This window comes from Lucilia sericata, unplaced genomic scaffold (genome assembly GCF_015586225.1).
Source record: "Lucilia sericata isolate MDLA Ls3-8-SP2 unplaced genomic scaffold, ASM1558622v1 Contig002810F_arrow, whole genome shotgun sequence".
Taxonomy (NCBI): Eukaryota; Metazoa; Arthropoda; class Insecta; order Diptera; family Calliphoridae; genus Lucilia; species Lucilia sericata.
In genome coordinates, this window is record NW_023996510.1 from 14881 (window position 1) to 31491 (window position 16611).

Genomic DNA, 16611 nt, shown 5'->3' on the forward strand with positions numbered 1-16611 from the left:
TTTGATAAACAAAAAAACTTTAAGATTGTATTTCTTCACGTCATGGAAAAAATTTAGTAAAATGGAAAACTGTCAAATGAAATACATACATAACTAAATACATACACACATACATATGTACACGCAAAAATTTAAGTCGTTACCTAACAAGATTTGTTTTTTCCAAATACTTGTAAAATGTAACGAAATATAAATACAACTGCCTAAATTTTATATGTTTGAAGGTGGAATCGATTGAGTATAGTTGAGTATTGATTGTAAACAATATACGGGTGGTACATGCTCTTGTAGGTGGTTGTGGTAAGGAGGTATTTTAAGAACATGAAAAATGTTATAAAGAATTAAATGAATCCCGTGTTACGGGGGAAAATAAATGAATGAAAGAGCACTAACACAATAAACATAAGACAATAAATAGTAAAAATCTAAAGGCGAGACGCCACATAAAAATTATGTCCTTTTCAATATCTCAGACATAAACATATCCTTTCATAGGTAAGGGTATGTAGGTAGTATAGAGATGATAAATACTATTCAAAACTGGTAACATAAGAGTAGGTTTGTATACTAATAGAGAGATCATATTATAGACTAGACATAGACTAGACTATAGACTAGACCATAGACTAGACTATAGACTAGACTATAGACTAGACTATAGACTAGACTATAGACTAGACTAGACTATAGACTAGACTATAGACTATACTATAGATTAGACTAGTATAGTCTATAGTATAGTCTATAGTCTATAGTATAGTCTATAGTCTATTCTATAGTCTAGTCTATAGTATAGTCTATAGTATATCTCAGACATAAACATATCCTTTCATAGGTAAGGTTATGTAGGTAGTATAGAAATGATAAATACTATTCAAAACAGGTAACCTAAGAGTAGGTTTGTATACTAATAGAGAAATCATATTATAGACTAGACCAGAGACTAGACTATAGACTAGACCATAGACTAGACTATAGACTAGACCATAGACTAGACTATAGACTAGACTATAGACTAGACTATAGACTAGACTATAGACTAGACTATAGACTAGACTATAGACTAGACTATAGACTAGACTATAGACTAGACTATAGACTAGACTATAGACTAGACTATAGACTAGACTATAGACTAGACTATAGACTAGACTATAGACTAGACTATAGACTAGAATATAGACTAGAATATAGACTAGACTATAGACTAGACTATAGACTAGACTATAGACTAGACTATAGACTAGACTATAGACTAGACTATAGACTAGACTATAGACTAGACTAGACTATAGACTAGACTATAGACTAGACTATAGACTAGACTATAGACTAGACTATAGACTAGACTATAGACTAGACTATAGACTAGACTATAGACTAGACTATAGACTAGACTATAGACTAGACTATAGACTAGACTATAGACTAGACTATAGACTAGACTATAGACTAGAATATAGACTAGAATATAGACTAGACTATAGACTAGACTATAGACTAGACTATAGACTAGACTATAGACTAGACTATAGACTAGACTATAGACTAGATATAGACTAGACTATAGACTAGACTATAGACTAGACTATAGACTAGACTATAGACTAGACTATAGACTAGACTATAGACTAGACTATAGACTAGACTATATGCTAGACTATAGACTAGACTATAGACTAGACTATAGACTAGACTATAGACTAGACTATAGACTAGACTATAGACTAGATTATAGACTAGACTATAGACTAGACTATAGACTAGACTATAAACTAGACTAGACTATAGACTAAACTATAGACTAGACTATAGACTAGACTATAGACTACATTATAGACTAGACTATAGACTAGACTATAGACTAGACTATAGATTAGACTATAGACTAGACTATAGACTAGACTATAGACTAGACTATAGACTAGACTATAGACTAGACTATAGACTGGACTATAGACTAGACTATAGACTAGACTATAGACTAGACTATTGACTAGACTATAGACTAGACTATTGACTAGATTATAGACTAGACTATAGACTAGACTATTGACTAGACTATTGACTAGACTATAGACTAGACTATTGACTAGACTATAGACTAGACTATAGACTAGACTATAGACTAGACTATAGACTAGACTATAGACTAGACTATAGACTAGACTATAGACTAGACTATAGACTAGACTATAGACTAGACTATAGACCAGACTAGACTATAGACCAGACTAGACTATAGACCAGACTAGACTATAGACCAGACTAGACTATAGACCAGACTAGACTATAGACTAGACTATAGACTAGACTATAGACTAGACTATAGACTAGACTATAGACTAGACTATAGACTAGACTATAGACTATACTATAGACTAGACTATAGACTAGACTATAGACTAGACTATAGACTAGACTATAGACTAGACTATAGACTAGACTATAGACTAGACTATAGACTAGACTATAGACTAGACTATAGACTAGACTATAGACTAGACTATAGACTAGACTATAGACTAGACTATAGACTAGACTATAGACTGGACTATAGACTAGACTATAGACTAGACTATAGACTATAGACTAGACTATAGACTAGACTATAGACTAGACTATAGACTAAACTATAGACTAAACTATAGACTAGACTATAGACTAGACTATAGACTAGACTATAGACTAGACTATAGACTAGACTATAGACTAGACTATAGACTAGACTATAGACTAGACTATAGACTAGACTATAGACTAGACTATAGACTAGACTATAGACTAGACTATAGACTAGACTATAGACTAGACTATAGACTAGACTATAGACTAGACTATAGACTAGACTATAGACTAGACTATAGACTAGACTATAGACTAGACTAGACTACATAGACTAGACTATAGACTAGACTATAGACTAGACTATAGACTAGACTATAGACTAGACTATAGACTAGACTATAGACTAGACAAGACTATGGACTAGAAAAGACTATGGACTAGAAAAGACTATAGACTAGACTCTAGACTAGACTATACTCTAGACTAGACCATGCCCAAGACTACAGTCTAGCGGATAGTCAAGACTTTAGAATAGAATGTAGTAAAGATCATAATCAAGACTGAAAACTAGACCAAGGCTTATATTATAGAGTTGACTATAGTTAATCCTATAGATTGACAGCTATTGCTGTATATCGACTTGAAATTTTGTTCCTTTCTGATTTCAACACACAAAATGCCAAATTGTACCAAAGTTTTCATCCCTTCTACAAACTTTCACGTTTATTTATCTTGTAAATGAATGTACATATTTCCGTATAATACGACTCAATTGAAGCTTGTAAAAATTAAATTGAACACAATCGAATTATGTTTTCTCCTTTATGTTTGTATCTATCCATTAACTAACAAGTGTATCTACGAATGTACATACATACGTATGTATGTATATTTGTACCTGAATGTATGTACTTATGTACTATCAAAATTGATTGTATTGTGTTTGTGTGTTTATGCACCATTTGTTCCGATATGTGGGTTTCTTTGTAGGTGGTATTTTTTCATTATTTTGTTGTTGTAAAGATTCCGGAGGTTTCTTCCTTTTATCGGGTTTTTTGTTTTTACTCATTCATTCATTAGATTTGATTTGTAAATGTATTGCGGTTTGTTTTACATCGAAGTTTAATATAGGGGAAGAGGCTGTAATGTTTTTATTAAATTGTTTAAACTTTTTTTATTTGCAGTAAAATTTGCCAGATGATAGAACAGCGATACGACCAAGAATGATATCTTATATAATATAATGATGGCAAACTGTGACATTTTTCAGATCCATTGCATTATTAATTGGTTAGACACAATTCGATTAAATGAACTGCTAACCATACATGGGAATTTTTCATTAAGCATTAAAATTTCATTACCATTTATAGAAAAAATTGTAATGAAAAATATTTTAAGTACCATTTAATGAAAATTATATTTTTTTCATTATAACTTTTTTTGATAATGGTAATGAATTTGATAATGAATTTTCAAAAACGAATTTAATTAGTATTTATAATTGTCGAAAAATATATTAAGGAAATTTTTTCGAAGATTCGAGGTTTGAAAGCTTTTAAAACCAGTTCCCGTAGCCCAAATTGGCTGAAATTTTGCAGGCATAAGTACATCTGATGACAATACAATAATATGTTCGAATATTCGAAATTAAGTTCGAAAATTCGAAGTTATTTTCGAAAATTTTTTTATGTTTTTAAATTAATCTCTGTGTCATAAAACCTAAAAAAAAAATTTCGAAAATTCGAACTCGTGTTCGAAAAACTTTTAAAGCTGTTAAAACTAGTTCTTCTAGTCCGAATGTGCTGAAATTTGGCATACATGATTTCACCTAATGACAATACATTATAATGTTCGGATATTCGAAATTAATTTCGAAATTCGAACTAATGTTCGAAAATTTTTAAAATCTATTGAATAATGGTAATGCAAATATATTTTTATATAATTACTAATGAAATCGTTTCATTAAAAACCATTACCATTAGACAAAATAATGCTAATGAAAAAAAAATAATTATAATTTTTTTCAATTTAATGCTAATGAAATCGTCAATTAATTAGTCGATATAATTAACTACTCCCATGTATGCTGCTAACAAATCTGTTACGAAATACCAACAATTTTGAATCTTTTTTGAAAAAGAAAATCTATATTAATTGCTTACAAAGTCTCTCTCAGACTATAACTTGAACTTTTATAACTCACTGATGAATACCTAATAGTGTTACGATATATTGAGATCTAGGTACCAATGCGGCGAGTGTGGGGACAAGAATCTTTAAAGTCCAAGTTAGTATAACTTCGATGTTACACCCCCTGTATACTTCCTTAGTAGGGATGAATAGATTGAATTGAAGACTTTTTAGAAATAGGGGATAATAGCACAAACGATTTTTAGAGAATGGAGATGAAGATGGAGAACATTATGTGTAACTGTCCGAGACTACATAGTGTTAGATTTAAATGGTAAGGTACTAGGTTTATAGATGAACTAAAGAATGTTCTAGGTTTAATCAGGAAAAATGGGTTAACTATTTAAATGATCTTGTAAGTTAAAATTAAAACTATAACCCCTTTCAGCCACTTTTCGCATTATTGAATTATATTGCTCGAAATGGGAACTTACTCATCTATAATCTGGTCGGCTGCTATAGACAAAGTACATATAAAATAATACTACTACAGGTAGTTCAGCGCATTTGTTCCTTGGATGTAACAGGAACCTTAAGAACTGCGTCGACAAAATCTTTAGCAAAATTACCGTTCATTCCTCTGATCGAAACGCATATATAGGAAACGAGGCAACATTCCCAGCCGATCGGCTCTTATCTTTTGGCCGGTTACGGGACACTTCATCACCGTATACTGGACATATTGGATGGTTTTACTCAAACAACACACGTTCCCGATCACATACCGGAACCAGAAATTGTAGTAGACGGTGAAACATTGATCCTAGATAGGAGATTGTGTTCAGTCGGAACATTAGAACAAATATCTGCTTAAATCTGCTGTTAAACAGATGACTCTAAACTGGGAGACAAAGCGGATCTACATTGAAAACCCATCTTCTTAATCACAACACTAGTATCCCGGCGGAAGTCTGTTCTATCATGAATTTATAGCATTAATACAATTTCCTATAGCCAGCAAGAAATTAGGGCTATATCAGCTAATAAGGTTAAATCTAAGATGGCATTGAACTGTAAGAAAGCCATAACGGAACACCATTGCCAGTGCTAAACTCTGTGGGTATATAGCTATTGTGCCTTTAGGGGATAATTGGCAATGAAAGAGCAAATGAAATTGTTCTAAAAGGAAGGGAGCTTGTAGAAGGTACCTGAAGAATGCAAAACCATTGGACCTTACAAGATCTGATCCCATTAGGACCATTACAATACTATTGGGCAGAAGCACCCTTAGTGGACTCACGCATTCTCAGAGAACTCATAGGCTTTACGTTCAAAATTTGATTCAGGCAAATGTAGAGCATGTAGATATTATATATGCTTGAACAATTTGTCTGTAACTGTCAGGACTTCGCTGAAATTATAAACAAATTTTATGGAAGCAATGCTGTAATTCCATATAAATATGTGTTATATCCCTCAGAAACACTGATCGGAAAATTCTAAGGAACAATAGGAAACTGAGTTTTCTAAACATTGGACTATTCTTTCACAAATCGTTATATGTTTTTTTCACAAAAAAATATCCAAGGAATGGAGAGCATAACAGACCTGAAGTAGCCCATGTGTAAATTCTTCCCTCGCACATAATTTGTTTAAAATATTCAACATTTTATTTTATTATCTCACATATTAACAGATTTTTTGCAAAGGCGCTAAGAAGATAATTAATATTTCTTAACCATTATTAGGAAACATTTCCAAATTCAACACAACAGGTTAATCCAAAAGACTCTTTATATACTAAGTACTAAATCACTATCAAAAATCAAAGCTGTAATTATTTATACACTGTATAATTTATAAATATAATATTAATTTATCAGTTCCATCAAATTTATCATTGTCAAACATAAACTGACGGATATTTCCACTAAAAATATGAACCACTTTTCAAACACCAAAACAAAAGGGAAAATAGGCACCCATTACGAATGTGTTTCTTTGTGCGAAAATTCCAATAGATTTTGCGCATAAAAATGTCCAACCAAAAAATAGTTAAGAAAAAAATCCAAACAATAGAAGAATTACTCTAAACGGAACATGATGTACAATTGAAATTTTAAGCCTTTTCCACAGCCACAGAAAAGAGGGATGTTGCCGGAATTTACTTCAGATACTCACAAGACACACAGTTAGACAAACAACAATTTGTTAAAGAAGTCAAGAAGGGGATTTCAGAGTTTATTTTCATTTCCACTTGTCTTCATTTGAGACTGTGTGTGTGTTCTTTAGCTTTAACATAAATTTTATCGGGGATGTCTTGTGGTAATAAATACAACAACAATAACATTAATAAAACCAACAACAAATGGGCGGAGCTGTTACAAATTATAAAACTTCTACAGGCATACAAACATATCGTACTAACTATATACATTTTATAGCCGGCAATTCAAAATAAACGCCCTCTTCTATATTTAACTGCTTCAATTGCTTTGACAATTATAACAACAACAACAACAATTTCCAAGGCAACTAGAAAGTACGAATTATATTGCATGTACTCGTATATACCGTTAAACTACCACTACTACAGTAAATATGTAATGTTTAGAGCAAATGAGAGAGCGAGAGCAACTCTCTCTTCATTTAAACTAATGTTTTGAGTTCAAAAATGCATGAATGTTTGAGTGTAAACAGAGACTTTTAAAGGAATTTGTAAAAAAAAGCTTTTCAGAAGAATTCGTTTGAATGGAGAATTTGATAGACTGGATACAGTGGTACGAATTTGATTGCAATCAAACAAAACGTTCAAGTGACATGCAACTCATTTTCCAGATAGAAATACTTTGAATCACCTCAAAAATGAACCAAAGGCCGGCTATTTAGCTTTCAGCCGGAAGAATGTAGCCTACAGCGAGCTCTTTATGCTCACAAATGTTGTGACTATAGTCTAGTCTATAGTCTAGTCTATAGTCTAGTCTATAGTCTAGTCTATAGTCTAGTCTATAGTCTAGTCTATAGTCTAGTCTATAGTCTAGTCTATAGTCTATTCTATAGTCTAGTCTCTATAGTCTAGTCTATAGTCTAGTCTATAGTCTAGTCTATAGTCTAGTCTATAGTCTAGTCTATAGTCTAGTCTATAGTCTAGTCTATAGTCTAGTCTATAGTCTAGTCTATAGTCTAGTCTATAGTCTAGTCTATAGTCTAGTCTATAGTCTAGTCTATAGTCTAGTCTATAGTCTAGTCTATAGTCTAGTCTATAGTCTAGTCTATAGTCTAGTCTATAGTCTAGTCTATAGTCTAGTCTATAGTCTAGTCTATAGTCTAGTCTATAGTCTAGTCTATAGTCTAGTCTATAGTCTAGTCTATAGTCTAGTCTATAGTCTAGTCTATAGTCTAGTCTATAGTCTAGTCTATAGTCTAGTCTATAGTCTAGTCTATAGTCTAGTCTATAGTCTAGTCTATAGTCTAGTCTATAGTCTAGTCTATAGTCTATAGTCTAGTCTATAGTCTAGTCTATAGTCTAGTCTATAGTCTAGTCTATAGTCTAGTCTATAGTCTAGTCTATAGTCTAGTCTATAGTCTAGTCTATAGTCTAGTCTATAGTCTAGTCTATAGTCTAGTCTATAGTCTAGTCTATAGTCTAGTCTATAGTCTAGTCTATAGTCTAGTCTATAGTCTAGTCTATAGTCTAGTCTATAGTCTAGTCTATAGTCTAGTCTATAGTCTAGTCTATAGTCTAGTCTATAGTCTAGTCTATAGTCTAGTCTATAGTCTAGTCTATAGTCTAGTCTATAGTCTAGTCTATAGTCTAGTCTATAGTCTAGTCTATAGTCTAGTCTATAGTCTAGTCTATAGTCTAGTCTATAGTCTAGTCTATAGTCTAGTCTATAGTCTAGTCTATAGTCTAGTCTATAGTCTAGTCTATAGTCTAGTCTATAGTCTAGTCTATAGTCTAGTCTATAGTCTAGTCTATAGTCTAGTCTATAGTCTAGTCTATAGTCTAGGTCTATAGTCTAGTCTATAGTCTAGTCTATAGTCTAGTCTATAGTCTAGTCTATAGTCTAGTCTATAGTTAGTCTATAGTCTAGTCTATAGTCTAGTCTATAGTCTAGTCTATAGTCTAGTCTGTAGTCTAGTCTATAGTCTAGTCTATAGTCTAGTCTATAGTCTAGTCTATAGTCTAGTCTATAGTTAGTCTATAGTCTAGTTTATAGTCTAGTCTATAGTCTAGTCTATAGTCTAGTCTATAGTCTAGTATAGTCTAGTCTATAGTCTAGTCTATAGTCTAGTCTATAGTCTAGTCTATAGTCTAGTCTATAGTCTAGTCTATAGTCTCGTCTATAGTCTAGTCTATAGTCTAGTCTATAGTCTAGTCTATAGTCTAGTCTATAGTCTAGTTATGGATCGAACCCCTCGATTTCGCTTAATAGAGAATATTTATGGATAAGTTAAGCTCTCTATCTCCAGACGTACTGACCTGACTAGATTGTCTTAAAATTTAATAAGGTTCCCTAATGTACATACTTTTCTAGGTCTACGATTAAACGAAATGACAAAATCAGTATTCCTCCGTTGTTGTTGTAACAGATTGGCTGTGACTGGACGTTCTTCTCTAGGGGAAAAACTTTCGATGATAGACTAGACTATAGACTAGTATATAGTCTAGTCTATAGTCTAGTCTGTAGTCTAGTCTATAGTCTAGTCTATAGTCTATAGTCTAGTCTATAGTCTAGTCTATAGTCTAGTCTATAGTCTAGTCTATAGTCTAGTCTATAGTCTAGTCTATAGTCTAGTCTATAGTCTAGTCTATAGTCTAGTCTATAGTCTAGTCTATAGTCTAGTCTATAGTCTAGTCTATAGTCTAGTCTATAGTCTAGTCTATAGTCTAGTCTATAGTCTAGTCTATAGTCTAGTCTATAGTCTAGTCTATAGTCTAGTCTATAGTCTAGTCTATAGTCTAGTCTATAGTCTAGTCTATAGTCTAGTCTATAGTCTAGTCTATAGTCTAGTCTATAGTCTAGTCTATAGTCTAGTCTATAGTCTAGTCTATAGTCTAGTCTATAGTCTAGTCTATAGTCTAGTCTATAGTCTAGTCTATAGTCTAGTCTATAGTCTAGTCTATAGTCTAGTCTATAGTCTAGTCTATAGTCTAGTCTATAGTCTAGTCTATAGTCTAGTCTATAGTCTAGTCTATAGTCTAGTCTATAGTCTAGTCTAGTCTATAGTCTAGTCTATAGTCTAGTCTATAGTCTAGTCTATAGTCTAGTCTATAGTCTAGTCTATAGTCTAGTCTATAGTCTAGTCTATAGTCTAGTCTATAGTCTAGTCTATAGTCTAGTCTATAGTCTAGTCTATAGTCTAGTCTATAGTCTAGTCTATAGTCTAGTCTATAGTCTAGTCTATAGTCTAGTCTATAGTCTAGTCTATACTAGTCTATAGTCTAGTCTATAGTCTAGTCTATAGTCTAGTCTATAGTCTAGTCTATAGTCTAGTCTATAGTCTAGTCTATAGTCTAGTCTATAGTCTAGTCTATAGTCTAGTTATGGATCGAACCCCTCGATTTCGCTTAATAGAGAATATTTATGGAGAAGTTAAGCTCTCTATCTCCAGACGTACTGACCTGACTAGATTGTCTTAGAATTTAATAAGGTTCCCTAATGTACATACCTTTCTAGGTCTACGATTAAACGAAATGACAAAATCAATATTCCTCCGTTGTTGTTGTAACAGATTGGCTGTGACTGGACGTTCTTCTCTAGGGGAAAAACTTTCGATTATAGACTAGACTATAGACTAGACTATAGACTAGTCTATAGTCTAGTCTATAGTCTTTCTATAGTCTAGTCTATAGTCTAGTCTATAGTCTAGTCTATAGTCTAGTCTAGTCTATAGTCTAGTCTATAGTCTAGTCTATAGTCTAGTCTATAGTCTAGTCTATAGTCTAGTCTAGTCTATAGTCTAGTCTATAGTCTAGTCTATAGTCTAGTTCATGGATCGAACCCCTCGATTTCGCTTAATAGAGAATATTTATGGAGAAGTTAAGCTCTCTATCTCCAGACGTACTGACATGACTAGATTGATTAATATTTCCATGTGTAAGAAACGAAATGAAAAAATCAATATTCCTCCGTTGTTGTTGTAACAGATTGGCTGTGACTGGACGTCCTTCTCTAGGGGAAAAACTTTCGATTAATTCAGCTCTTGCTTGGTTGACAATCTTTGGGCGATTAGAAATCGGGTCGTTATGGATCCAAGATCCCATTGTCGTGGTAACGACTATTTCCTTCGGCTAGAAATCTGACCTTTATTAGTATAAAATTGACTAAAGAGTTGGGACATATAGAATGGAGGTTGAACTTAGCATGTTACCTTGGTGAAATCTCCTTTTTGGTGTTATTGAAATATCCCGGAGAAAAGAACTGCTACCAATACCTCTAGTCTGCCGGGACTATAAACTTTCTTTGAAATGATTTGACATGTGGTCAAACCAGAGGACTTTGTCCTGGCTGGTCAGTTGCTTGATGTTCCTTCAGGATCCACGTAGTGTCATAGGATATATCAGTTAAGGACTGATATATTCTATGACATATATATCTGGATTCTCTTTTCGGTGCTGTTGCCACCTCAATAGATATCACTGGGTGATGAGACAGATGAACTTATGCTGCATTCCTAAACCCGTTGAGTATATCTTACTCTTCGCGTAGTATTACGTCAGTATAGATTGGAGAATATTCAGGTTGACACTTGCTAGTTGTCTGTCATTCCGCAGATTGTTCTTTATGGTCTGAGAATAAAGCTGATGTATGTTGGTGAACGATCGGGAAAGACTCCTCTGCCTGACGGGATACTAGTAATGATCTAATAGATCTTTTACTTCAGGAAAGTTCTCGGTGCTGTTGCCATCTCAACTGGATGTATATTGTTTTATGCTACGCGACTTATGATTCAGGCCCACCACTCAACTTGTCAGGGCAATTATTGGGTTCGAATTGACTTTGGAAATTCCTACATACTTTGTCACATTAACTCAACATACAGAGGGATCCTAATTTATTGGACGGTTATTTCGGACTACCAAATATGTACGTGTCTAGGAGCTGTTGCCAAATCAACAGAGCCATCTCAGTAGTGTGGTTGCAGGGGCTTTAAGAGGTTAAGGAATGCGCTGAAATGGGTCAATAGTTTAAGGGGATTATATTTTAAATCATGCAAGCTTTCATGACATATAAAGGGTGGACACCTTCCGGCGTAAGATACCGGAAGATTGATTTCACCTGATATTGGAGTCGCCCCTACTATTGACTTTAGACCAGTGGTTGCTTTTTTCTTGTCGGGGTATGCATTGGGATTGGTCTTATGCTGCTTGTCATTCCGCAAAAGAACTGCTATGGCAAGAGATTAGATAACTCGAGTAGTTAAGAAAAGTGCAACAGCCATATATAGTTGTGTTCAAGCAACTATATTATCTTGCCACTGTGCCATTTAACTCAAAAGCTTTAGCACTTCAATAAAAGATTCTCAAAGAGAAACAAAATGCACCCTTTGTCAAAGCTTAACAGAAAAATAATTTTGGGGAGAGCAAGAAAATCAAAACACCGGTTTTGGCTACAGAAGGGTGGTGGCAGCTGACCCACTGTTGCTTCTAAGAAATTTATAAAGCGGATGTTGGGACATGCTCAAATAAATGATGTGCAATAGTAGTGGTAAAAGTATGAAAGAGTGTATGGTATACAGTTTATCCCCCCCAAAAAAAAAAATCAACAACAACATTAGCAGACTGCTAGACTGCCAAAGAATTCAATTCCAATAAGAACTGACAACGACGCGTGTCAAAAAACGGTTGTGAAACAATACGAACGAAATATTGAAAAAATTTTATACCAAAAACAAAAATAAAATTGAAACGACGACTACAATAACAACACACAAGTTGCAAATAAAAAACGAGAAAACGCGAAGCTCAGCGTTATGACCAATATATACCTGGGAAAAAGTGCTTGACTCGGCCATTCTCAAGCAGACAGACGGACACCCATTTTTAAATTGAAAAAACACCGTTAGTCGTTACCGCCAACTCTTTAAAGACGGTTGCGATAAAAAATATATATAACTGTAATAAAAACATAAAAATATTCTAATACTCGGAAATGATATACTAATAAAAATATTTATATATTTAAAAAAGATTTAAAGAAAAAACGCTGAGTTTTTAAAAATAAAATAAAAGTGTTTAACAAAATAATTTATAGCAAAAATATCTAAAATTATAATTTTTTAATAAAAAATATTAAATAATTTCAATAAATAAGAAACAAGTGCTTGATTACTTTTGAAAATTTTGATGTGAAAGTGTTTGAAATTGAGAAACGAAAAGTGAACAAAAATAACTTTTACTAAACGAGTTAAAATATCTTAAATCGCTGGCTACCATTACCCACCTTTATTATCCTTCAATGAAAATGGAGGATCCGAACCTCGCTGATCAGTATGTACAGGAATTTGTACTGGAACATTTGGAGGATGGTACCTCGGCCGTTGGTGTTAAACGTGAAGATCACAGTCCTGTAGCGGCGACGGCGGCAAAAATAACCTGGACCACCGAACCCTCGGCTGTGGCCGCAGAAGAAGATGAAACTGCTGTAGAGCCTTTGATAAAAATGAGAGCTTTCCCGCCCAACTGGTCGCATATGGACGAAAGAAGATTGCAGCCATTATCGCCGCCACCAGAAATCTACACTCATGGTCCCATGGCGGGCCAGGCGATATTAGTGAATACCTCTGTACCGGGCGGAGTGCCCTCTACACCACCTGAAACTCCCCCTGTTATAGGCTCACCCACGGGCAGTACCTGTGCCCAGGTATACTCTGGAGTTCCTAGTTCCCATTATGCCACACATCATCGGCCACCACCGCCCAGTGCTGGTTTGACTCAGGAAATGATGTGGCTGCCGAATTCTATGAGATCAGATCCTCAACCTTTAGACTTAAGACCTTTGGCGGGTCCCTCACAAGATGAGGAATGGGAAAGGCATCGTGAATACATGCAATCGGTGGCGGCGGCTAATCATCATAATCATCTTATACAAACACACCATCATCATCATTTCCAGACAATAGAACATTTGACACCCATTAATATGCACTCCTCGCCCTATCACAATGGCATCATAACCAATGGCCAGGTCAATAATACCAGCTCCATTATACACACCAATCCCAATCATGTCAGTAATCATGTCAACAATCGGCCACACTCGGTCAGTTCAACAAGATCTTCCACAAATTCCCCGCGCACCTGTTCTGGTCAATATTCCACCTCTAGTAATTTGGGTTTAGACGACTGCATTGACGATGATCTCTTGACTACACTAACGGTTAGAGAATTGAATAAACGTCTGCATGGTTGTCCACGTGAAGAGGTGGTTCGACTGAAACAAAAACGCCGAACTCTTAAAAATCGTGGTTATGCCCAGAATTGCCGTTCGAAAAGACTGTTACAGCGTCATGAATTGGAAAAAACAAATCGTCAATTGAATCAAGATCTGCATCGTTTAAAATTGGAATATACACGGGTTTGCCAAGAGCGTGATCAATTGAAACAGCGGCTACGTGGTAGTAGTGCTTCTACTTCTCAAAATGGTCCCGTAACGGGGACACCCTCAAGTGTTATTACCCTAAATGGTGGTGCTGCCGGAGCCGGAGGTGGTGGCGGTGGTGGTCCAGCTCATCAATTGAATACAGAAAATCAAAGTTCACCGGAATTTTATCTCTGACGTCAATTAGCAGCAGCTGCCAGTCATCATCACCATCATCATCATCAGCACCATTCTTCGCATTCGCACCATCATCCGGCACATAGTGCCGCTGCTCATCAATGGTCTTCTTCATCTTCTTCGGCATCTTCAGCAGCCTCGCGTTATCATCAACATTTAGCGCAACATGTTCATTCTCATGTGCCGCATCATCATTCTGCATTGCAGCAGCAGCAACAACAACAACAGCAGCTTCAGCCTTCCCAGCCTACGGTAGTGGCAGCGGCGGTAAACTGAGTTAAGTTGCATAAGTATACTGAGAGCTTTAAGATTAGAAAATTAGAGATTTAATTAAAGTTTATTTATTAATTTTAAGTTTTATTTTTAATTCTTCTTTTTTCATTTAATTTATTTTCTAAGTTGAACAAAGTTTTTTTTCTTATAATTATTAAATAATTTTATTTTAAATAAAATATTTTACAATTAAAAATTATTAATTGTTATTGAGCAACTAAAAGTTTTTTTTTTTTTTAATCTGGAAAATGTTATGATTTCTTCGCCGAATGAAAGGCATAACTTTTAAATATTTCATATCAAAGTCCCCAATTTGAAACTTTAAGAAAGTAGTCCATTAGTCCTAACAAATAAATTAGCTTTAGTATTAAGTCTTGATCCTCGCGGAGTCTATTTAGCTATGTCCGTCTGTCTGTTCGTATGTTTGTTGATATAAATTTTCTGAAGACTCTTTCAAATCCAAATCTTCAATAATTCTTTGGGACGTGATTAAGACAAGTTTCCCATTTAAAATCGGTCCAAAAATAACGGAAATTTTTGAAGGTCTACTGATATTCGTTCGGGGACTGCAATAGTTTTAAGTTTCATTAGATTATCAGGTGGTATTTGAGGAATTTATAAACCGATTTTATACAAAATCCATAGTCACGATTAATAGATTGATCACAAGATTTCGACATTGAATCTATTGTTAGTAAAATTTCTTTCGATATTTCGAAAAGATGTTCGAATCGAATACCTTATAATATTTCATATATGTAAATTCTTAGAATCAGATGATTATAGTTAGGTACTCACATTTTGGATGTAACATGTAAGTGCTGCACAGTTCTAAACCGCTAGTCCGATCGGGATAAAGTTTGACATGGGTGTTGTCAATTATTATACGTTAGTATAGTTTTGAAAATGAAATCCACAAATGTTCAGGAAGCGGCGTTGTGTGGGCTCAGTAAGTAAGGTACCTTTGTCAGGTACATTTGTTAAATGTGTGATATATTTTAGCTTTTTATCCGATTTCAAAGTTCTTTATATTTTCCGAAAGTGCTGGAACATGATTGTGTGTACTATTCATTTCGTTTCCGAGTTATAGGCATTTGAAAAAAATTAGCTATACGTTGGACCAATTTGTTTAAATATCAGTTAGTATTTTCATCCGATTGTAATCAAATTTAATCAGCAATAAAAATCCAATATCGTTTCTGGATTCAAAACGATTTTGAATTAAAAAAATTAAAGTTTTTTGCGAGAAAAGTTAATTACCCTTCAGGCATTCCTAACTGGTTTAATAATATCTTTTAAACATGTTTTATAAGTATCAAAATCTCTCTATTAAGTTTCAGGAACATCGGTCCATAGTTGTCCCTACTCTTCTATTACGTCTCTTGCACAAAATCAGCTTATTGGCAGCCAGTTTATTATGACAAATAGAGCTTCGGATAAAGTATTACGTAAGATATCTGTAATAATTAGTGAAATTTTCTTTGGTTAGTATCTTTCTTTATAGCATTCTAACAGATAAGCTCTCTGATATTTTAAACTATCGGACAACGTGATCTCTAATCTGATTATGATATGTAGAGTTAATACTGGCAGCCAGTTTATCGTGACAAATAGAGCCTTAGATAAAATATTACGTAAGATATCTGTAATAATTAGTGAAATTTTCTTTGGTTAGCATCTTTCTTTCTGATATTTTAAACTATCGGACAACGTGAGCTCTAATCTGAAATCTTAATTATTCGATATACTGAAATATTAATTATTATTAATACTGAAATCTTAATTATTCGATATAAAGGGCCACATGTTTCTTTTATGTCGGATTCGTACCTAGTCCGATTCGTACCTAGAA

General features: G+C 34.1%; 1 protein-coding gene across 1 annotated transcript; it reads left to right on the forward strand.

The window, feature by feature from the left end:
• Positions 1 to 12621: 12621 nt before the first annotated feature.
• LOC119614352 (transcription factor MafB) lies at positions 12622 to 14965 on the forward strand. Its single transcript, XM_037970489.1, has one exon. The coding sequence runs from the start codon at positions 13167 to 13169 to the stop codon at positions 14484 to 14486; it is 1320 nt and encodes a 439-aa protein (XP_037826417.1). The 5' UTR covers positions 12622 to 13166; the 3' UTR covers positions 14487 to 14965.
• The last annotated feature ends 1646 nt before the right edge of the window (positions 14966 to 16611 follow it).